Source organism: Asterias amurensis, chromosome 17 (assembly GCF_032118995.1).
Source record: "Asterias amurensis chromosome 17, ASM3211899v1".
Classification (NCBI taxonomy): Eukaryota; Metazoa; Echinodermata; class Asteroidea; order Forcipulatida; family Asteriidae; genus Asterias; species Asterias amurensis.
Genome location: NC_092664.1, coordinates 6,727,742 through 6,751,639, shown reverse-complemented (window position 1 = coordinate 6,751,639; position 23,898 = coordinate 6,727,742). Strand labels below are relative to the sequence as shown.

General features: G+C 38.4%; 2 protein-coding genes across 2 annotated transcripts in view; one reads left to right on the top strand and one right to left on the bottom strand.

The window, feature by feature from the left end:
• LOC139949827 (uncharacterized) overlaps positions 1 to 1,269 on the bottom strand; it is a 47,717-nt gene extending 46,448 nt beyond the window's left edge. Inside the window, exon 1 of the mRNA XM_071948367.1 lies at positions 1,153 to 1,269. The gene's annotated coding sequence lies outside the window, so the exon portion shown is untranslated. The remainder of the gene's footprint in view (positions 1 to 1,152) is intronic.
• Positions 1,270 to 13,720: 12,451 nt separating this feature from the next.
• LOC139949754 (uncharacterized) lies at positions 13,721 to 23,374 on the top strand. The gene is made up of 3 exons (XM_071948289.1): positions 13,721 to 13,818; positions 16,454 to 17,053; positions 18,611 to 23,374. The coding sequence occupies exons 2-3, from the start codon at positions 16,506 to 16,508 to the stop codon at positions 18,699 to 18,701; spliced, it is 639 nt and encodes a 212-aa protein (XP_071804390.1). The 5' UTR covers positions 13,721 to 13,818; positions 16,454 to 16,505; the 3' UTR covers positions 18,702 to 23,374.
• The last annotated feature ends 524 nt before the right edge of the window (positions 23,375 to 23,898 follow it).

Sequence of the window (23,898 nt, the reverse complement as noted above, 5' to 3'; positions counted from 1 at the left end):
ATCCTTTATATAATAATGAACTTCATACTTCAATCTTTAGCATAATAATACCCAAAAAGGTAAATACACAAATGAACAACTATCTTGTGACAACCAATTACACCCCGAACACTACCATTTTTCTTACACTAATCAACAGTTTACAAAAAGAACGAAATGAAGAGGAAAAAAAAACCCAGTAAAACAATATGGGCCTACAACACTACATCCACAACTAAACTTTAACATCGATACCAAGAAACATACATTATACCAATAGTTCGCTTCCTTATGGGGAATTACCAAACTATACACCAAAACATCAACAAACAAACAAGGAATTAGTCACACTTAAAAGAAGTTTAAAGGGCATGGACAAAAAGAAACAAATGGCAAAACACAGATATTAAAAAAAAATGGAGACATGCAAATAAAAGGAGAAAGGAGAAAAAAAACAAAGACTCAAAGAAAAAACAATCCAAATAATAAAAGTATAGAATATTATAAATGTTATGAATCTTTGGAGCTTAAGATCCTCATTCATTTTAAATACAATTCCCAATCCAACTATACAAAGTGGTTATAACATCTGTCTCTCCGAATACGCCTCTCTTAATATGTATGCATATTGGTACGTCGTCAACCCAAAACGGAGCTATGGGCGCAGCCACTGCAAGTAGTGGCGGACGTGCGCCATAGCCGATCATTTTGGGGTAGAATTATGATGTCATGCATAAATATTCAGAGAGGCGTATAACACCCACATTATATTGCAAAACATTTGTGTAAAGGCGTCATCATCTAGCGGGGTGCCGCGCGAAGCGCGGCATCCCGCTAGTTAGAATCGTTTGGTAAAAGCCTGCCAGTAGAGGGCGCCATCTACTTTTTCAATTCACTCACTCACGCCCCCGCGCCCCCCCCCCCCCCCCCCCCCCCCCCCGCGATGACTTGTGGACAGCGAGGGGGAGGTGTCATGTGTTTCGGTAGTCACGACTGAGCCACTTCAATGCAAAGCCTACGAAGACACTGGCAAGGCTATGTAAAAGTGGTCTGTAATTTGGTTGGTCAATAATTCTTTTGTTTCTGCAGATCGGCGGAGAGTGTACGGTACAGGAAGAAACTAAGGAACAGATTGCCTTTGGGGTGTACCACTGCTCTTTGCGCAATACTCACGTGGACATTGTGAAGGGTAATGGTTGCCACTTAGGCACTCGCTGCAGTCTTCACATTGACGGCATCTTGATCCACTGGGACAGCTTCCGCTGCCACATGTTCCCGATGGATGTGAACTTGATGTTGAACAGCACGATCTCTTACGCACAACGTTTCTACCACAAAATAATTGATGACAATGTATGGGCAGTTTAATGAAAGAAAACGTACGCTAGGCCTATATACACAAACTTTTTTTTACGGAAGTTACTTGTTTACGGAAATTTTACAAAAAGTCAAAGCGCTGTGCGAGAAACATGTTTAAAGACAACTCCTGTGAATTGCAATAGTATATGAGCATTCCTGACGATGGGGATAGAGTTCCACTGTTTCCACTAGAAAAGGATCCATCCTCCGAGAGATTTTGAACCAATTAGGGAAAACACAGAAGAAGTTTATTACCGGAAGATCGGAGTCCATATCTAACCACATGACATCAACTATTTGTAATATTTTCTGGATCAAAACCCTAAGTGACCTTTTTTAACATAAAAATTATTGTAGGTTCGCAAGAAATTGAAACCACTTTAAGGCGACATCCCCAGAGAAGGACTCGGCCAACGGTGTGTTTTCATCAGATAAACACACGGCTAGTTGCCTGAAGAAAAACGTATTCTAAAAAACCACTGTGTGGGATTGTGTAAGTCCACATGATGTCGTCTCTACCTCATTTTGGACCTCGTTTGTTCGCTCAGGGGCCGGTTTCACAAAGATCTAAAATTAATCGTGACTGCAAATCAATCGTAGTTGCTTAGTAAAGTGTGATGTCACAATACAAATCACTATGGTGATACTGAAAATTGGTCTTGTGATGAACTTTAATGCTTTGTGAAATCGGCCCCTGGTCAACACTTCAAAGTTTCAATTTTGTGATGTACTCGTTTTCGAACAAATAGAGTACTCATGACTCAGTGAGTGGAGTTGCACCCTACATTGTTTTAACATGAAATATTATTGTAGAAAATGGATTATAAACGGGGGAAAGCCAACAATGTCGCTCTACTAAACCAGACACACATGCGCGCACCAACCCCAACCATGACACGCTTCGTCTAAATCTTTGGTTTGACCTAGAAAAATTGCAACATCCATTTTTTTTGCAAAAGTTTCTTGAAGACTTCAGAAACAACATATCATAAAAAAGTAGAAAAAAGGAAGCAGGAAAAATAATATGCATAATTTGCATAAATTAAAAGTTGTCGGTTTCGCCTGTGTTTTTAGTAATGTTTTCTGTTAAATGTTACATTAATATATAATTATAATGTATATAATTACACGCCCTGGTAGTAGTGAAAGGGTATAATATTGTCCACCAAATTTACATGCAAGTGTCTCTTATGACCATCCTGTTTTAGATTACGATAAAAGTGACGTACCGTATAATTCAAAGCACAACAAATTAATGCAATAGTGACTGCCCTTTTAACGTTTTACGCCTTCGACCGGTCACAAGATGTTAGGGAGGTTCCAAACTAATTTACAAAGTTATTATCTCTTACTAGCATGGTCATGCGGGTTCCAGTATATTTTAATTAAATTTAGTTAACGTGTAGCGTGTTACAAATTCAATGCATTATTAAGATCTGGGCCGGGCACCATAAGGCAGGAGATGTTGAGAAGGTTCAAAAGTTTACAACATTGGTACGCGTATAGCCCGGTCATGGGGGTCCCAGTATTTGGGAAATATGCAGTGATTATTTATGCATGTAAAAATGATGTGTTATTAATGATTATATATACATTTCTTCTACTGACAGGGTAAGGAAAAAAACATATTAGTAAAAAATAAGGCAAACGAGGCCGTTCTGAATTAAAGTTTATGCAAAATATGCATAATTATTTCCCCAACCTTCTTTTCCCATTTTTGTATACTTCGTTTGGGAGGGTTTCAGAGACACATGTATGCAAATTTGGCGTGATAACTATATAATTTGACTACTATCATGTCATGCGTATTCTAGAGGGAAAAGGGGCAAAACGAACATTTCTAGTTTATGCAAATTAATATGCATATTTCCCCCTATTTTTTTTCTCTACTTTTTTGGTATGTTGTTCGGGAGGGTTTCAAGAGACATTTGCCGAAAACAAAATTGCTATTGCGGTTTTATCTAGGTCAAGCGATTTTTGTGCATAGATTGACTAGACTACAAGGAGAAGTTATAATCTCTATAAGTGCATCAATAACTGGATCAATGTATAATCGATGATCGGCACTAATGCGAAGATAAAATACATGAAATCGTACCTGTATCTAGTACAAGTATCCCAAAATCCGAGCCATCCACAATCAATAGTATATCTTTCTTGGACATTGTACTGGCAAGGTGATGACCTAAATACACGGATAACAAAAAATATGACAATATGATCTCATACCTTCGTTTACCTTAAAGACAGGTGATGGACACTATTGGTAAGTGTCAAAGACCAGTCCTATCACTTGGTGTATCTAAACATAATGCATAAAATAACAAACCTGTGAAAATTTGAGCTCAATTGGTCGTCGAAGTTGCGAGATATGAATGAAATAAAAAACTCCCTTGTCACGCGAAGTTGTGTGCTTTCAGATGCTTGATTTCAAGACCTCAAATTCTAAACTTGAGGTCTCGAAATCAAATTCGTGGAAAATTACTTCTGTCTCGAAAACTACGTCACTTCAGAGGGAGCCGTTTCTCACAATGTTTTATACTATCAACAGCTCTCCGTTACTTGTAACCAAGTAAGTTTTTATGCTAAAACATATTTCGAGTAATTACCAATAGTGTCTATTGCCTTTAATAATAATAAATAATAATAATAAGACTTGTAATGCGCACGTATCCACCCTGCTGTGTGTTCAAAGCGCAGTAAAAACCAACAACAAACAAAACAAAACAAAGAAAAACAGACACAACAAAATTAGTCCTTGAAAACCTGTGACATAAGATAACCCAATAGCAACTGCACATATTGTATACAATGGTCATTTACTCACTGATGGAATCCTATATAATATACTTGGAAACCACTCTCAACAAACATCTCGGTATATTTTTTTATATGTGAACATGCTTGTATTGCAAGTTATATTACTCGTTACCAAGTGAGGTTTTATGCTGATAATTATTTTGAGTAATTACCAATAGTGTCCACTGCCTTTAAGTAGTTTTTCGTTATCTTAAATAATATTATAATTTTTTGTAATTAATCAGCCATCAAGGTTGGTGTTTGCAAAAACACACAATCTGTTAAATAATAACTTCCAATATTCATATACACATGGTTCTCTGACATAATGGCGTTGTTTCCTACTGACTGTCTCATCGCCGTCTCAATATAGGTTTTCCCGGTACCGCAAATTTCAGCACAAAACATTCGATTCCATAAACACCCATTCAAATTCACTTAAACTAGGATTTCTTATTTATCTGTTCACGACTTCGACAGAAGTTAATTACAGAACTATTAATTAATGTCCGAGACCTCATTGCTCCATCCAGGGACCATGCCAGGGACCGATATCAAACCGGGGTAGGAAGACCAAGAACACGGCCGAGACTGGGGTCGATTTCACAAAAATAGTCCCAACTTTAAGGACAAGGCCTATATAGGACTATTTAGGAGTTATTAAAAACTTAAGGCTAGTCCTTAGTTGGGACGAGTAGGATGAGTAACTATAGTCCCAGCTAGTTTAAAGAATGTTGGTTAAATCCACCAGAGACAAGGAAGTCCGGTCTCAACATTTATACTAGGCTATAAAAACGAAACTTCATGTAAGAATACTCAACTGTGAAAGGGCAAAACTGGTCGCCATCAGGAGTGCCACACAGGCGTAGAAGTTATCCATCGTGCTCGACAGGCAGCAGTAGTTACATCTGTAGAGACAACATCGTAGAAGTAGCTGAAATAAACATTACAACATCAAGAGTTTTTTTTAAAACAAATCACGTCGTGGTTCGGTTTTTTTTTTCTTGGAACATCAGAAGTCAAACTTTTAGCTCTATCTCTGATGAGAGTGTAAATGAAACTTATACCACTGTGCTGTTGTGGCTGTACTTCCTCTACAGTTTGTTTTTTTCCAACTATTATTGTTGTTGAGGTTCGTATTATTATGCAAACAATACAAGTATTTGAATGTTAGCCAGGGAAAAAGTACTTCCGTCAATTTTGTGAGCTCTTGTACAGGTACCTGGGAAAAGTGTACGTGTAAAAATGGTAAAAGCTACTAAGTCCCATTCAAGAACATTCATCCACTAATATTCCCGGGTAAATATTCAACTGTTATTCAAAAGTTATATTTCTATTGTATTTTTCATCTGATGCGAAACGAGCAAAATGCACCATTCTTCCCACGCAAGAAGCCCGATATAAAGGTCCCATTAGCCAGCCTTATATAGTTCGGATTGTTGGCACTTTTCTGCATAATGCAGTCTCAAAGCGATTTCAACAAAGTAATCCATGTTGGTGACGGAAAACTATTGAAAACGTGAACGACGTCATCTCCATATAAGGTGACCTGTTAGCATTTTTAGGTTCCCATTTCCGACCCTATACTTTTGGCTTCGGACCAAGATAAAAACACATAGAAAGAGTGATGTTGACTTTTGTTGATACCATATGTGTAGCATTGGTGGAGATGCGAAGCGAAGCGATTCTACCAGGAAACACAATTGCAACTCAATGGTTACCGGTGAAATGCCATTCACTTGAATACTAACTTGGTAACCATCTGTCGAGTTTTGGTTGTAGCATCCCTAAAGACAGATTTAGTATGTCTATGTCGTAGTCACAATTCAATCAATTTATTTAAATTGTATTTATTTCATCAAAGATTACAAGTATATAAGGAGCATAGGTTAACAAAAACAATATTTCAATCCTTGAAATATTATTTATTCCCCTGAAATCATTCTGTTACATTGTGAAGCACCATTGGTACCAACTAACAAAATCCTATGATTCACAGCACGCCACTTACGCCCTACATGTGGGCGTCAATCTGGGGGGGGGGGGACAATTTTGTGTTTTTCTTCGACTCGAATTATTATGACTCGACGTAGCTGGATCACTGCATTAAGTTGATAGGGGTGTTTTTGCAGAATTTGTGTATGATATGCCAAAAATGCAATTATTTTTTTAAGACTACATAACATTATCACACAAAATATTGGTAAAGGTTGTAAAATGATGTATACATGAGATCTTGACAAATCAAGTTTTTGTGCCATGATGAATTTTCTGATCATGATAGTGAATAATTATTCTTTTTAGCTGCAAAAACGTTACCCTCCTCCCGATGGCTGACGGTCTCTCGGGAGGAGGCTTACGTTATTGCAATCTGTATTTCTTGATGATGTTTGTAAAACATTCTACTTTGAATGTAGTTTAATTGATTTCAATGAAATTTATTTTATTCTTTATAACTGTAAGGTTTTTTTAAAACTTAAACCTCCTGCTTGTAGATTTTTGTCCCCTGCAGTACAGTAGGCCTACCCAAACAAGGGACGTATGTTTACATGTGTATGTGCGTGTCGTGTGTGAATGCTCGCTAAAAAAATCGCACGCAGTAAAGGTGACAGACGGCCGGCGCCCTTAACAAGGGACCCGCGTTTGCAGCGCTCGTGTGAAAGGGGCTATAGTAGTCATAACATTTACGGCGGGGGGGGGGGGGGGGGGGTCCGGGGAAATTTGAGGCCGTGTAGACGCTCACTGGTGCAAATATAGTGAGTCTGAGGGGTGTTGGAATTAAAGGCCGATTTCAAGCTATGTTGCACAATTTTATCCATGAAGCTCTCCAACTACATGTTCAATTATGGCTCCCCCAACTACACGTTCAATAATTGCTCACCCACGCGTGAGTTGCACGGGTTTTTTTTTGTGTTTTTTTTACTTTCACCCATCTCGCTAATGTGTGTACTTTTTAGTATTTCGAAAAAGTCAAGAGATGGTTACCTTGTGTCGGGGTGGCCGAGTGGACTCGAAATCCAATGGAGTTACACCCGAGCAGGTTCGAATCCTATCCACGACGGTAGTCATTTTGTATTCATCGTCTGTAGAGTAAAGAGATGATAAAGTAAAAATGTCCAGTAACTCTCGGCTGGGCGTTGTGGCGTGCGCCTGTAATCCAGTTACCTTGGAAGCCGGGGTTGGTTGGATCGCTTGAGTTCGGGAGCCCTGTGTGACCTTCGTCTATGACGATCGGGTGTCCACGTTAAGCTCAGCACCGACATGGTTAGCTCGACGGAGGTTGGGCTGACCAGGTTGACTGAGGAGGGACGTACCGGCTCAGGGCGGAGACGCAGCAGGCAAAAGTCCCCGTGTGGAGCAGTAATGGAATTGCACTCGAGAATAGATGACGTCACACAGCCCAGACAATATGGCGAAACCCAATTCTTTTTTGCCATCAGGTCATTTCTAATATGATCGGTGCTAACAATGGCTCGCGTACAGACTTCTTGTGTGACACTTAATTTTTATTGCGGGGGCTGTGAAAGAAAGAAAAAGAGGCGACTCAGTTTACAGTTTTGTTTACATTACCATGCACTTAGCCTACAATGTCATTTGGTGTAAATGACAAGCTGCTTGGAAAATGAGTTTCGTTCAGAGTAAAAGGTGCACTGTTGGGCGCATGGCCTTTTTCAAAATTCGCGCGGTGTGCCATTTTTTACGTAGAAAACTTGTTGTCCTTGATTCAAAAATTTGCTCAGGACAGCACGGGCCGGATTTAAAACACCACTTTTGTTTATGTTCATATTGATGGTTAATGGTCAGGGTCAGTGTTGAACTAACGATAAGGGTATGAATTGACATAGGGTTAGAATTAGCGTTAGGATTTGGGATTATGATTTTACATTGCAATAAGCGTCAGGTTCAAACCCAGGTTAGCTGTTAGATGGGCACAGTTAGAGTGAAAGTAAAGGGTTGTTATGGTCAAGGTAAACTCAGGGTCAGGTCTTAGATCTTAAATTAACTATCTTGCAGATGCGTCGTGCAGACCAACTCTCGTTATGATAGGACTATCAAACATTCCAAACCGGCATCACGTAAACCTACGACACACATAGGTAGATAAATCACGCATGCTTTGCCCATCACATTAGACTTGTGGACAAGTCGTTAGATTTCTGTACGACTGTCTCCGCGATTCCCGCGACACTGGCGATGTTCTCGAGAGACTACTGGCTCCGGTGAGACTACTGCTCCCGCGCGGTGCAGTCTACGGGGGGGGGGGGGGGGGGGGGGTAGTCGTCAGCCAGCAGCTTCGCGTGAGAGAGAAGTCAACAATCTCGCGAGAGCAGTGTTAATCGCGGATACCTGATCATTACGCCCACCACCACGACTCGACTAAACGACTTGATCACAAGTCTTTCATCACATTGATACACAGTGCCAAGCATTCAACAAAATAATAGTCTATTTATGTTAAGTGTTGCATGAAACGCTGTTGGCTATGTACTTCATGTATGGTGATCGTTTGTAACAGCCGTTGGGGTTACTGATTAAACCATTGCAATAAACAGCAGGGTTGGTATTCACTGTACAAACATTATGTGAATGTCCAATATCCAATATCAAACTAACTTAACTGTTGAGTTTGAATGGCTGTTGAATTTGAGTATTGACATGTCACCTTCCTAACTGCTTAACCTCTGTAAACAACCCAGGACTTGGTAGTTGCAACAACATAAACATTTTTTTGAGTAATAATTACTAATAGTGTCCAGTGCCTTTAAAGACCCTGGACACTATTGGTAATTGTCAAAGACCAGTCTTCTCACTTGGTGTGTCTCAACATATGCATAAAATAACAAACCTGTGACAATTTTAACTCAATCGGTCATCGAAATTGCGAAAGAAAAAATACCCATGTCACACGAAGTTGTGTGCGTTTAGATAGTTGATTTCGAGACCTCGTTCTAAGCTTGAGGTCTCGAAATCAAATTCTTGGAAAATTACTTCTTTCTCGAAAACTATGGCACTTCAGAGGGAGCCATTTCTCACAATGTTTTATATCATCAACCCCCCCCCCCCCCCATTACTCATCACCATAAAAGGTTTTACACTAATAATTATTTTGAGTAATTACCAATAGTGTTCACTGCCTTTAAAGAACAAAAACGCTTGACAGATTCCTGTCAGTAAATGAGAAACTCATGTAATCATAACCAGTACACGCATGACAGAGTATATTGGACTGGAACTTTTGTTTAAACACAAGTGTTGTGTACGATATACAAACTGTAATTATATGAAATTAATATAGATGGCTTCACTGAATTCAAACCACGGTCAAAGGTCACAACTTGACGCGTGTTTAGTGGAAGCGTGTCGTTACAAACGGTTTTCAATTTCAGAACATATCACGTTCCATTGAACATGTCTCATTATATCAGCTTCTATCGTCGTCTGGTGACTGCTCATTAATCCGCAGGCGTTTTCATTCCAAAAGTCAAGACACATGTATTACTGGCGTACGACACAACTTCGACGACCAATGTTGAGTCCTAATTTTCACAGTTTTTTTTATGCATTGTGTTGAGATACACCGAGAAGACGGGTTTTTGACAATTACCAAAGTTGTCCAGTGTCTTTAAAGGGTCTTTACTATGAACATTAAAGGCATTAAAAACGTACGTGGTAAGAAGTACATAAGCTTTTGATAATGCATTTTAAGAAACATAAAAAGATATCAGTTATCCCCCAAAAATTGAATACCGCGCTTACCGCGCGCGTCTTAAGTTGTGCATACTTGTACAAAGATTATTCTTCATGTGTGCACAATACACAGGTTAAATGACCTACTTGAGCAAAAATGGCAAGTCGTGATATTTGCTGAATTTCATTTGAAATGTTTTCAATCAATAAGGAAATCGAGTCATATGACTATAAATGGATTTTAATTGTGTAAACAACAAAACACAATAATTTCGAATACCCTTATCCAGTGCTTTTTTGAAAGATTCGCGAAAAACTCTGCTTGCGTCATCACACATGTTACGTCAAAGTTACGAAGGCCCATTAGCGCCAGTAAAATATAAGTTTCAAATCCGTTATTACGGATTCGCAATCCGTTATTACGGATTAGTAATCCGTTATTACGGATTAGTAATCCGTTATTACGGATTAGTAATCCGTTATTACGGATTTGTAATACGAAATTACGGATTCCCTCGAGGATCTACCGAGGGCGCTATGTGCTGGTTACTCAGCCTAGAGTACAGTGGTTTGATTGACAAGAGCTATCGTCTGGCGTCCGCCATTTTGTGGAGTCAAAGATTTGACACCACCAAATGACGAACAGTTTTACTTCACGTAGTATAGAGAAAATCACACAAATGGCATTGTGTGCGGTCATTACATTATACTTTAAAAACATCTTTCCAACCACTTAAATTTACTTCATAAGAAGTACTTTTTGTCGCCCAAATCGCCAAATCTAGGGCAATGTGTACTGTTGTTAGGGACCGATTTCTACAACGTTACATGTTAAATATTAAATGTTCAACAAAAATAATAATGAAACAACTGTTTAAGACTTCATCATGGTTTGTTGGACTTGAAATCATAATTTTTCTGTTAAGCAAAGTACGGAAACTAACGGGCGTTTTCGGAAATTTAAAGGGTATGCATGGATACATGTAGATATATCATGACAAAAAATGCGTTACGCTGGATACTCGACTTGATGTTAAAACTACTCAGATACAATCAATGTCAATTTTGCCAACCAAGTGATGTTTAGTTTGATTTTGGGGGCTTGTATGATGCAACCAGTTTTCCTACGAAGTTGTCCTTTTAATTATTTCCCTCTGGGGACTACTGTCTTCTAATCATTGTTCTTAGGACAGTTATATAAACGAAGACCTTCTGTGAAGCCTCTTCATTACACTAAACTCCGTCGGGATCTAAGATTCCTAAATAAAAGACGGCGGACAATTCCCTGTCCAAATCGCGAATCCGTAATAACGGATTATTACGAATCCGTAATAACGGATTATTACGAATCCGTAATAATGGATTACTAATCCGTAATAACGGATTGCTAATCCGTAATAACGGATTGCTAATCCGTAATAACGGATTGCTAATCCGTAATAACGGATTGCGAATCCGTAATAACGGCTTTGAAATTTATTTTTTACTGGCGCTAATGGGCTTCCGTACAAAGTTGCAGGGAGCTCCAGTTTGTATAGCCGCTTTGCTGCAGCATGGAGGTATAACAAAGCAGCTCCCAAGCATGACGTCAAAGCATTGTCATTTTGAATCACGCCGTCAACGGCAGAAGTGTTTTTAGTTTTTCAAAACCTTAAAGTTGGGGTCTGATTTTTTATTCGATAATTACGAAAACTTCAGAAGTGTACAAAATATCAAAATTACGTTTAAATGGTAAAAAACACGTTAAAAACAGGATTAAATAGCATTCCCGTCAACAACAAATTCGCTCAAGTACCCGTTTAATGTATACAACTATACATGATGAAAACAGTCGAACGGTTCCCAAAACAAAATATATTTATTGCCTTTTAACCAGCATTTATATCGGCATAATCATGTCAATGCGATAATACAGGTCTTTTGGAAGTGCATTTCGTATAGAAATGATACTCTTTGCAAAGTTGATCTAGCGTACGTAACAAGAGCCTTGATCTAAGCATGCAGACTACTACTCAACGAATTGATAAGAAGCTTAGCTATCAGGTGTCATCAACTTCACACATTATTTGTTGCTGCACACACTATATTTGTCTATGTATCTTATAGGCCTACCTTTTGACTGATATATCACACATGATATCACCTTCGTCGTAAACTCACTTCAGCAACAACTGCAGACAGTAATCATGGTTTCAATATCAATGGCCACCACTTCTCTGCCTCCCGGCCTCGCTTTGGTTTCACTGAATGGCAAAACAATATGGCATTATGGTTAACAAAGGTCAATAAACTTTTAGTATTACCCATGCCGTATGGGGGGATACTGTCCTACATTCATACGTAATTAGAACAATACAATAATGATTAAAAAAAAATTCTACTTGGAGGGCGACCACGCGTGATGATTATTTCTCTATGTATTGCAATTTACCTCTATTATTCGCCATCTATTACATGGTTTGCAATCTAAATAGTGTACTGAGCCATACAATGTGTACGTGCAGCATTATTAGTTTATTGATACCCGCCGTCACCAGCTTACCGTCAGTATTTTAATCAGATCAGAAGGAAAAACTGCTTAAAAAGAAAAAGATTAAACAATCGTTCCAAATAGTGAAGGTGTAATCAAGACTCACATAATACAATTTATTCAGATGTAGATTTCAAAATATCTAAATCGTGTAAATTTTTAGGGGTTTTAATGACAGATTTGTGGTTTTTTAAAGGAATATTTTCCATAAAACCCTATATATAAACCGTTTGAACTATAGGCAATTTTAAAAAGACGGTAAAACACAATTGTCTCGAACATGACAGATTTGAAGGAATAAAAAAATATTTAAAAACAACAAATCATGTGTATACATAGTTACCCATACAAGACGCCTGTTCTCAATGTCTATCTGATATTTTGTATGTACTGTAAGTAATTTATCAGATGCTAAATTTGAATCGGAGATATAAAGAATTAAAAAGAAACCAAATAGATACTTAAATTATCATGCAGTTTAATTTCCCCCAAATGATTTTTTTAAGAGGCTATAATGAGTTCTTTATGTGATTTAAATTCTGTGCAACATTGCGGTATCGTCAATATAATGGTGTTGTCGCTTAATTGTTCTATTTAAAGGCACTGGACACTATTAGTAATTATTTAACAAATAATTGTTATCATAAAAACTTATCTTGACAACAAACAACGGAGAGCTGTTTGTAGTATAAACATTGAGAGGAACGGCTCCTTCTGAAAGTTACGTAAGATATTGAGAAAGAAGTAGTTTCAGTAATGTCTAAAATAATGAAAGTCTTCAGTCCTGAAGCCTTTTATTATGCAACAAGATTGTGTTTTTCTGTCAATATTATCGTGATGAAACTTTGAATTTAAATTTTCACAGATTTCTTTTTTATGTTTTTTGTTGGTATACAACAAGTGATAATACTGGTCTTTGACAACTACTAAACGTGTCCAGGGGTCGATTTCACAAAGAAATAGGACTAGTCCTAACAAGACTAGTCCTAGGAGATATACGAATTGCATGGATAGTCCTTAGTTAGGACGAGTAACTGGTCCTAACTCGAGATAAGACTAGCCCTAACTCTTTGTGAAATCCACCCCAGTGCCTTTAATTGTTGTTATTAACACCAATATGGTGGACGAGATGTTGTTATTCCCTTTAATAGTTTCCCGCGGTTTTCATTATGCGCCAAACGACGGGACTTGTCAGGAGGGAAGCGTTCCAACTATGTCATTATCCACACATAGAGGTCACGACCACATCACTGGTACCCACAAACAAAATCACAGATGCAAGGAGATGCTGCAGTCCACTGGGAGCAGCTAGTGATGCTGTCTGTATATAGGCGCTCAGTATTCCAGATGCGCTCTACCCATAAATCGATATTATATGCCTATTTTTGTTACTGCTGAGCGATGATTTTAGCTCATATTTAACCGCTGGATATGCTGCAGGACTGAGCACTGAATCTTTAAACGTAAGTATAATTTATTTAAGATATTCAGGGTTGTGATTGAGGTTTTTACATCAAACAGAGATGGATGCGTTTGTTCAATAATTAAGGGGGTGATCCACACTGAAGTGATTGTACGTGATTGTATACTGTATCGAATGCAATTAGCACTGGTGAATAGTAATTAATGCAATTGAATTTTTAAACTGTAACAGAAACCATTTACACGGTGTTATGAGGCCGATCATTTTGATAATGACGAAGGGTGTTTTAATTCGTATCTCTTGGGAGGTTTTAACTACCATACGGTAATATTTGTGACATTCTTAAAAAGATTAAATGATCCTTTTCCCTCGCATGGTAAGATAATCAAATATATGAATTCCGCATTGCAATATAACATACGCCTAGACGCCTGAAGGTATGGAAGTAGGGTAGATATACATTAGTCTAAATAGGCCATTATGTATAAGAGGGTCCACTCGGCTTAATGTGTGTATGCGGATAGTAGGACTATAATGTGCGGCTACCAAATAGTACTTGTCATTGTGGTATAATCGTGTTGCAAGTTTTGGGTAGTTTGTCAATCATTATGCAAATTAATGGCATTTCTTGTATATTTTGTACAATAAACGATACTTTAGATCATAACTGTCTTTATAACAAATTTAATGAAAAATACTGTATTGTCGATTTTATTCAGAGCTATGCATTGGAGTCGAAATATTATTTAAATTGTTAGTAAATGTTTAGGTCTAAACCAAAATAAGCCTCTTTCTATGAAGATTTTTATGTTTGTTTTTTTTTGGTTTTTTTCTCGTTTGAATAATTACCAATCATTGTGTGTATTTATTCCTACGTTGCTTATCCTCACGACGGGCATGTAATAATATTAATGTAATTATATATGTTGTCATAATTTATCACATCAAGAAACAAACTCTAGTGATTTTTTTTCTTTTTTCGTTGTACAATTTCGCGTTACAGCAAGATTTTATTCAAGTTTAGTGGTTGTACATAATCCGTTGCAGCATCGCATTAGTCTTGATCCATTTCAATATAGTCAGACTCTTCTTATCAAACTAACTAAGATTATCTGCATATTTACGTTATTCGGCAGAATTTTACAGAATTGAGCCAAAACAATCACACGCTTTTTAACAAGAATAAAATTAATTAAAAATGGGAAATAAAATAACCATACCAACTTACTCTGTATGAAGCACTGCAGCTATTGATAATGTTTTGAGAGAAACGATTCCCTTTAAAGGAATAATGGTTTTAGAGAGACGGATCAAAAACATTTCAGTCTGAGAAATGTTTCTGCGTGAAACGGTTCCCAAATTGTGTGTTTCATTGCGGGTTATTTTCCATGCGTATCGTGTAAGACATAACCGCCCATGATTTTCCACGATATCACAAAAAGTTAACAATTAAATTAAATTGTCACGGGTTAGCTTTTTGTATAACTACATTTTTATAGGATTAAAACAATCGAACATGATCCTAACCCCCCCCCCCTCCCCAAAATATGTAATACTTTGCCTTTAAAAACCATGTACACTATTTGTCAGATCGAGATACACACATATTCACAGATTCACACATAACTTTCATGGGTTCAAAGTTAGTAAAAGTAGAAAGGTTTCCTTAAAATACTTTAAAAAAATATGTAAAAGAGTTACTTTTTATTACGCGTGATAAGAACTCGATGTTTGAAAAACAGAAAACATTATAAGGTCTCGTTTCACTATTTGAGCTAAAACTTTCACAGATTTATTGTTTATGCATAATGTTGAATCACACAAAATGTGGACATTGATTTTGAGCTGCTGTATCACAACCAGGGGTTCACCTAAAGGTTCGGATACCAGTATAAACCAAAGGAAAACCGACTGCGGTGTAAAATTTATGCGAATGGAAAGTAAATAGTTCAGATAATTTGTTTTAAAAGGTGATGCAAAAAATGCTTACAATTGATTACATCTGTTTTTTTCTTTTACCGAAAACTAAACAAACCTTAATATTATTATTTGATACTTCTTTTTGGTAGGTTTGATTACAACAAAAACTTTAAAATTGCAAATGGTTTCAAAATTGATGACCACTTTTAACGTCACAGTGACGTCACAGTGTTGTGGCCACCGTAGACAGAGCTTTCTCTCAAATAAATAAATCTGCCTAACATAAAATAGTTGGTTAAACCCCATTGGGTATATGCCAATGCGTCTGCCTGCCATGTCTGGATATCACTATGAATAATAGCAATGTAGCGTAAAATAATTAAGTTTCGTTTTCACACCTCGAAAAGGAAGAGGGGATAAGGCTACCATCGGCAAGAGACAGTTATACTTCGCATTATGCACGCCAAATTCATGTGACAACTCTACTTCTAACAGGGCGTGTGAGTGGATATATCGAGGCAAAAGCAGCCCTTTTTATTGATGCAAATTATGCATATTATTTTTCCCCTATATAGGCCTACTTCCTTTTTCTACTTTTTTTTATTGTTTGGTGGGTTTCAAGAGACAGTTGCAACACAAAACATTTCTGTTCGATGTTGCCTATAGGTCATCAAATCACAGATTTATCAAAGACTATCTTGTCAACGTGAAATTCGTGATCAATTTACGTCTCTTTATTTTACTTTAATTTTTAGAATTGCATTAGGATCAACCGTTGGGTTTCTGAGCAAGGCACACGTCGGCGCAATGGCTTCCTATAAACAACGGCAGGCAAATATTGACAATTTCTTCAAGGGCGGTGCACAGAGATCGCGTCCCGTTATCCGCAACCAGTACTCCGGTGGTCATGGCATGCCTATGGGTGCATATAGGGGTACATCAGTATCATCCGCCCCGTACCCTAGCCGCGACGCTACCTGCAACCTCTACGTCTGTATGCGGGCAGTGTCTGTCTGTGTGTTGGTGTGCGGCGCTCTGATGCTTGCCTGTGGATTATTTCTGTACCCTGGTACCTTCCTGCTCGGGCTGTGCATACCTGGTGGAATTATGATCGTGATTGTGCTCTTAGTCTGGTGCATTATGTATGTGTGGGGAGGAACATACTGTAAGAGTGAGGGCAGCAATGATGGATGTAGGGGTACGAGTTACCGCCCGGCTGCGACCAGTGGGGACGAGGTGACAGTGGATGTACAATTGTCGCAATCTGCGCCTGGGGATGTGATGTGTTCGTATGGCCCGGATACGAGAATAACTGAGTCAAACTCGGTGGCACCACCTCCTATATATAACCCAGTGTGAGTATACAAGATTTTCAGTTTTAAAGGCACTGGACACATTTGGATAGTCATTGTCAAAGATCAGTACATTCTCACCTGGTGATATCCCAACATGCATAAAATAACAAATAATTTATGTGAACATTTGTACTCACTCAATTGGTCATCGAAGTTGCAAGAGAATAATGAGAAATAACACCATTGTTGACAAAAACCCTTGTGCTTTCAAATGCAAACTAAAAAAACTTCAGACCTGAAGACTTTATGACTGAAGTTAGAAGTTACTTCTTTCTCAAGGGAGCTGTTTCTCACCATGTTTTATACTATATAGCATTCAGCTCTCCTAAAGTAAGATTTTATGCTAATTATTTTGAGTAGTAACCAATAGTGTCCGACGCCTTTAACATAACATGTTACAGCCTCCCACTTCAATTTTCTGAACATTGTTTGCAACAATCCTTAGTCCTGATGGGAGCCACGAAACCACAATGGACCCAAACTCATAGAGCTAGTTAAGCGCAAATAAGTAAAGCTAAGCACAACACTTATGAGTACTAGACTTTGGTTGCCATCCCTATCATGTCCCGTGTATCCTGCTAATTTTTGCTTACGGCAAACTTGTGGGCAGTATTTTCTGCTTAAAGGAACACGTTGCCTTGGATCGGACGAGTTGGTCAAAACAAAAGCGTTTGTAACCGTTTATAAAATGCAAATGGTTGGAAAGATGTTTTAAAAGTAGAATACAATGATCCACACAAGTTTGCCTCGAAATTGCGTGGTTTTCCTTCTACTGTGCGAACTAACATGGTCGGCCATTTATGGGAGTCAAAATTTTGACCCCCATAAATGGCCGACGTGTTAGTCGACAAGGTAAAAGGAAAACCACGCAATTTCGAGGCATGTTTGTGTGGATCATTGTATTCTACTTTTACAACATCTTTCTACCCATATGCATTTTATAAAAAACGGTTACAAACGCTTTTCAAAGACCAACTCGACCGATCCAAGGCAACGTGTTCCTTTAAAAGCAGCTTCATGATTTTTGGCTTTGGTTATTATGAGAGTGTGTATCGTGGATCAAAACTATGGCATAAAAAAACCAAGAATTGTAAAACTACAGCTGAAAAGGTTTTGGGCTTCACCTAATTCTTTCTACAAAAAAAACTTATGAGGTGCAGCTAATTCCTTAAAATTGTAAGATTTCTTTGTTTTCTTCCGTACTAATTCTGCACCCAGGAAGATCTGACTGTGTACGTGATTATGTCATGCTACTTTAATTCTCGTCTCTTTTGGACTTCCTTGTTTTGCACAATCTGTGTCATTTAGGCTTATGGACATTGTTTTAAAATGAATTTTGAAGGTGACAGTGGGTGCTTATAGGTACACTTTATACACGCCTATAATGCTCATCATGTGAGTATTAAATAGGTATACATTTTCTAACCGGTGACCTTAGAACAAAAGAGGACAGTGGGGTTCACGGTTCGGGAAATGTCCACAGTTGGAAAACGTGCACATCTTCTAACTATTAAACTCTATTTGAACAGCCATATTATATATTTGCCATTATTATAGGAACGTGAGTGGTTCATTTCCTGTGAGTGGTAGAAACAGCACTCATTCACCATCTACTCCGCCACCACCCTACAATGAGGTCACGTTCTAAATCAGCATCAAGAAACACCTACTAGAGAATATTTCACCATGGTACCACAGTATCAGAGCGTGACATTGATAACTGACATCATGTATTTGTAAGCAACTCTTCCTTTCTGGAGAAGATCAGATATCGATGACGTCACTGTTCCCAACAGCTGCTGGTTAGGCCAATTAAAGCAATCGAATTGTGGTATTGCCACAATGGAGTGGTAACCAGTGTTCTCAAACTGGAACAGCACATACGTATCGATACGTTGTACTGGATGGATACGTGCTTAAAGTGGAGTAACCAGACTGAAATTTGGTGCGAACAAAGAAGAGATAAAAATGGCGACGCCATCCTGAGCTTGATCATCTTGAGGCATTGTTGTCGTTTGTGAACAGATTTTACGGCGCTGTTAGCTTTTATGAGATACAGTTTTTATGACGCACACAATGAGGCCTAACTGAACAGAGTAAGTTCTAATAAAGTTGTGAAGGATGCAGGGACAAATTTTAAATGTAAAATGTCGGTGTAATGTGCAATTTAACAAGCTTAGGCCTAGAAGGCTTTTCACCAAAAAGTGCATGGTTTGTTTGTTAAAGTAATAACATCATAGTTCTTATACAATTGTATGTTTATTGCATAAAGCTACTTGATAGATATAGGCATACAAACGTTTAGTAACAGTTAATGATTTGGTAAATTAGTTTAACTAAATTATACTGAAAATGGCCACCATTTTCTATTTTGCTGTCCACACATAAATGTGAGGAGAACAAAATTGAAATTATTTTGCAATCGTAGTCGAATATTTCAAGGAACATCAAACCCTTTGACCAGGGCCGGGATGTCGGTTCCCAGGGCAATAGACACGTGGCTCCCACGTGATTTTGAACAGCTCTCAGCATGCAGGAGCTCTCTGAGATTCAGTAGGATTCAGGGTTGGTACTACTTCTGCTTTGGTTGGTAAACGAACTTTCTATCGCAACTACACAGCCCGAGTTTTTGCCAACCGAGTTTGGAAAATGAAAAGCCATAAATAAAAAACAAAAACAGAAGGCCAAACCATATACTAATGTCACACATCAGCTATTAAAAAAAGTAGCGTTAATTTTGTGAAGCAGAGCAACCAATGGGAGGCATTTTATTTCATTGTAAGTCTGCAACATTCATCTGTTAACACAATTGGATATTTTGCTAACATTCGGCGGTCCATGACAACGTGCGTTTTGGTTTACCAACAATGGAAAATGTCCATACGTTATTTGACCGCCATGTTATTCTTAGACAAAAAAAAAAATCCTATCTCGAGTTAGGATGGGTTCAATGCGTCCTGACGTCCTAAGTCCTAAGATTAAAGTCAGGAAGTGCATGGTGAAATCGACGACTGATCCCCATTTTGTTAATATTACGTTCCTGTTTACAAATTCAAATTTTGTGTAATCAATTATTTTGTATAATAATGATACTCGGTTCTTATATAGCGCTTTGTCACACTCTTACACTGAATAAGAAATTGTCATTACGTGGTTTAATTTTACAGTCAATTTGTCACACCCAATCGAAAGATAAGTCAATTTGTCACGCAATCGAAAGATTAGTCAACACATAATTTTGTATAGGCTAGTCAATGATGACTAAGTAATATGCCTGTTATATCGTCTTTCAATTGGCTTAATTTTACAATTTTTTCTAAAGATACCTAGTAAAGTGCAAAATTCAAGAAAATTAATAAGTCCTACATGAAAGAGTATTAGTCTTTTAATTAGTCCTACAACTCAAATAATCAGTCTTCCCGGACACTTCTAAATTCATCACTGTTATTGATGTCCAACAACATTCAATGTTATGGTAAAAACATTCGTTGCACTAGTGAAACTGTTTTACAACAATCACAACTTCATCAAAAATAACAGATGTAGACGGTCTGTATATCATGTTTACCCTATACAATCTGGTAGGCCGCCTAGAAGCATCAGAATATCCCATATTTTAGGGCAAACCTAGCTACATTGAGACGACAAAACCTCTGAGACAACTCGACCGACCGTGACGAGTTGACTTTGACATTGAGATGTCACGTTACATGCACGTTGTCCATTCTCTCACCAAAAACTCGAAATAAAAACATGATAATTGCCGTACTTACCGGGTGTCATTCTTGGTCCTACACAGTCCCCCACTATCTATACATGTAGACACATTCAATAATCATGAATGGAACATACAAGTAAGAGTTTGTCCGTAGTTATTTGAGCCGCGAGCCACAAGACGAACTGACTGGAAAAGCGTGCGAACTTCACTAATTTAAGATTGGTCACATTTGCGCGGCGCACAGAGTGGCAAATGAACGGCCGCTTATAGGTGGGTTCGCCCCACCAATGTTATGACATCATGTACATAAAGAGTCTAAATTTATTATGAAGGAACGAATGAGAGGTTTTCACTTGGCCAGCTTGTCTTGCAAGATGGAGACTTCTCATTTTTGTCTTTATAGGGTTCAGTGTTGATCCCAGTCTTTTACGAGTATAGGCCTACAATTGGCAATAAAAGTATGCCTAGGCCATATCAATTAGTCAATTCAAAATGGTTCAGTCAACAGTTTATCAATTAGTCAAACAAAAAGTAAGTTTTTAACAACATTGTAATTAGTCATTGCAAAAGACAAGTAAGTCCGGAACGTTTAAAAAATGTCTTCAATAGTCTTTGTGATAACGTTTGACTATCTTTTGTACAAATTAACGTAGTAATTTTTTCAGTGAAGGGACGCATCAAAGCGTTTATTTCCCTGAAAAATGCGGAATTACGATTTGAAGTTTATGAGACCTATTCCTATAAAGAAACGTCGAATGGTTTACAAGGTGCTGTGGCGCAGTATTCAGCCAATCAAACCAGAAAAACTGGGGCGAACCCCGAAATTTTCGATTAAGTGCAATGGGTTATTTTACGTGCGTATACAACACACGGGACCAACGGCTTTACGTCCCATCCGAAGGACGTGGCATCATGGTAAAGAGTCTAATTGCTTAAGGACACAGGGGATGAGTTCAAAAAGAGTTAGGACTAGTCTTATCTCGAGTTAGGACCAGCTACTCGTCCTAACTTAGGACTATCCATGCAATTTGTATATCTCCTAGGACTAGTCCTAAGTATAGGACTAGTCCTAATGGACTAGTCCTAACTCTTTGTGAAATTAACCCCTGGTGTCACAACTGGGACTCGAACACACACTCTGCTGATCATCAGAAACACCAGAGTTTGAATCCGGAGCGGTTAACCTCTGTGTGGGGGCCATACGGGCCACAGTATATCACAGTATTAAATCAAGAAATCTCAAACTATATTTAACGTTCAAGTGTGCATGTATTAGTCGTAAAGGGTAGTTACGTCAACGTTAGAGTCTGTCGTAAAAGTTTACTTGGTGATCTTACTGTTCAATTTCATTGTTCTTGATGCCTTGCATAGAAATACCGCAGTTTACAAAAGCAAACTAATGTAGGGTAGGCCTAAATCGGAAATATTAGTAATAACATAATGCACAGTTGATAAGACCCGATTAAATATTGTGGCTGCTTAATTATTGTTGTAAAGTTAACATGGATGTGATCCCTGTGGCTACACAGCCGCTACGGGTTGCTGACACCACTGAATAAAAGATATTGACAAAATAGAGAGACCTCCAACAAAAAAAAGGGCTAGATAGCTTAGAGCGCCAGCACCTTAATATGGAGCTCCGGGGCTCGATTTCACACACAAAAAAACATGGTGATTCGCATTGTAACATCACACTTACCTAGCAACTAGAATTGATTTGAAGTGAAGATCAATCTTGAGTCTTTGTGAAACTGATCCCTGGTCGCAGCTCGAGTCATTTTTCATCGTTCCATCCAAAATTATTTCAAATTACCTAGTCAGATTCCCTTGTGGGTAATAATTTATTACGTTTTTTTTTATCCATTTTGTTTCCATCATAATAATTGAATCATGTGGCTCCATGAATGAATGTACTAACATCTCAGTTTGGATCATTTGTTAATAATTATACTATTTATATATCACCCGATGATATTCACATTCACACTTTGTGTGACATAATGTATAAAGTGAACTAAAAGCTTCACTCCAAAATCCACCGTTGGAGGGTAAAATGTCACAGTGTTAAATAATAGCAACACATATTTTTAAAGGTATTTAAATAACTGAATGTAGCTTATATGCCTAATAGACTTGATCTAGAACAACAGTAAAAAAACAATTTGTTAATATTTTATTTAGGAGAAAGTATATATATAACATTGGATGTATCCTCTAGTTTTCAATAAACAAACCGTAAAATAATCTTGTGGAAAACATTGCCGTTTTATTAAACACCACGAATTAAATGATTTATGTTTTGTTCAGGGATTGTGTGCAAGACATTGGTCTGATTGATACAAATAAAGCGGGATTCGAACCAACGACCTCTAGATTGATGTGCCGGTGCTCTGCCAACTGAGCTATCCATGGGCCTTTGTTTTTGATCTCCCTATTTGGCCAATATCTTTGTTCAAATATTGGCAAAGTAGGGACCGCCAACAACACAGAGCAAGATGTAGCTCAGTTTGTAGAGCACAGGTGTGGCGGTTTCAGTCTTCAGCCATGTTCAGTTTTCCGGGACCCAGTACGGCACTAACAACTGACTACTTTCGCTTGCTGTGCGCAGGCGTCGCATGACGTAATGAAACCGTATTTTGGTCATTCGGAAAACTGAACACGGCGGAAAGTTGAAACCATCACAATTCTGTCCGCCGGAGATTCGGGTGCCCATAAATTAACGTGGCCTTGAGGAGGAGGATTTAAAAGAGGGCGCTATCAGAAAAGGTTTGTATAGCCCGTCCATCTCCGAGGGGGTGGAAGGGGGGGGGAACCGAATCTCCGAGGGGGTGGAAGGGGGGAACCGAATCCCCGAGGGGGTGGAAGGGGGGGGGGAACCGAATCTCCGAGGGGTGGAAGGGGGGGGGGAACCGAATCTCCGAGGAGGTGGAAGGGGGGAACCGAATCTCCGAGGGGGTGGAAGGGGGAGACATAATCTCCTGCCACACCCGCATGTTGGTTCAAATCCCGCTCTGGTATTGTTCATCCTAAAAATTGGTTCAATATTATTCGGACAGAAGTCCCTGGTACACCGGCGGTGGCCATTGAGAGGCTGGGGAGCAAAATGTGTATGGTTGTTCTCGGCCAC

Excerpts from the sequence above, each read along its gene's own strand:
- LOC139949754 (XM_071948289.1), top strand. The coding sequence starts at position 16,506 with ATGGCTTCCTATAAACAACGGCAGGCAAATATTGACAATTTCTTCAAG. Across the intron at positions 17,054-18,610 it reads CCTCCTATATATAACCCAGT|GAACGTGAGTGGTTCATTTC; the intron begins GTGAGTATACAA and ends CCATTATTATAG.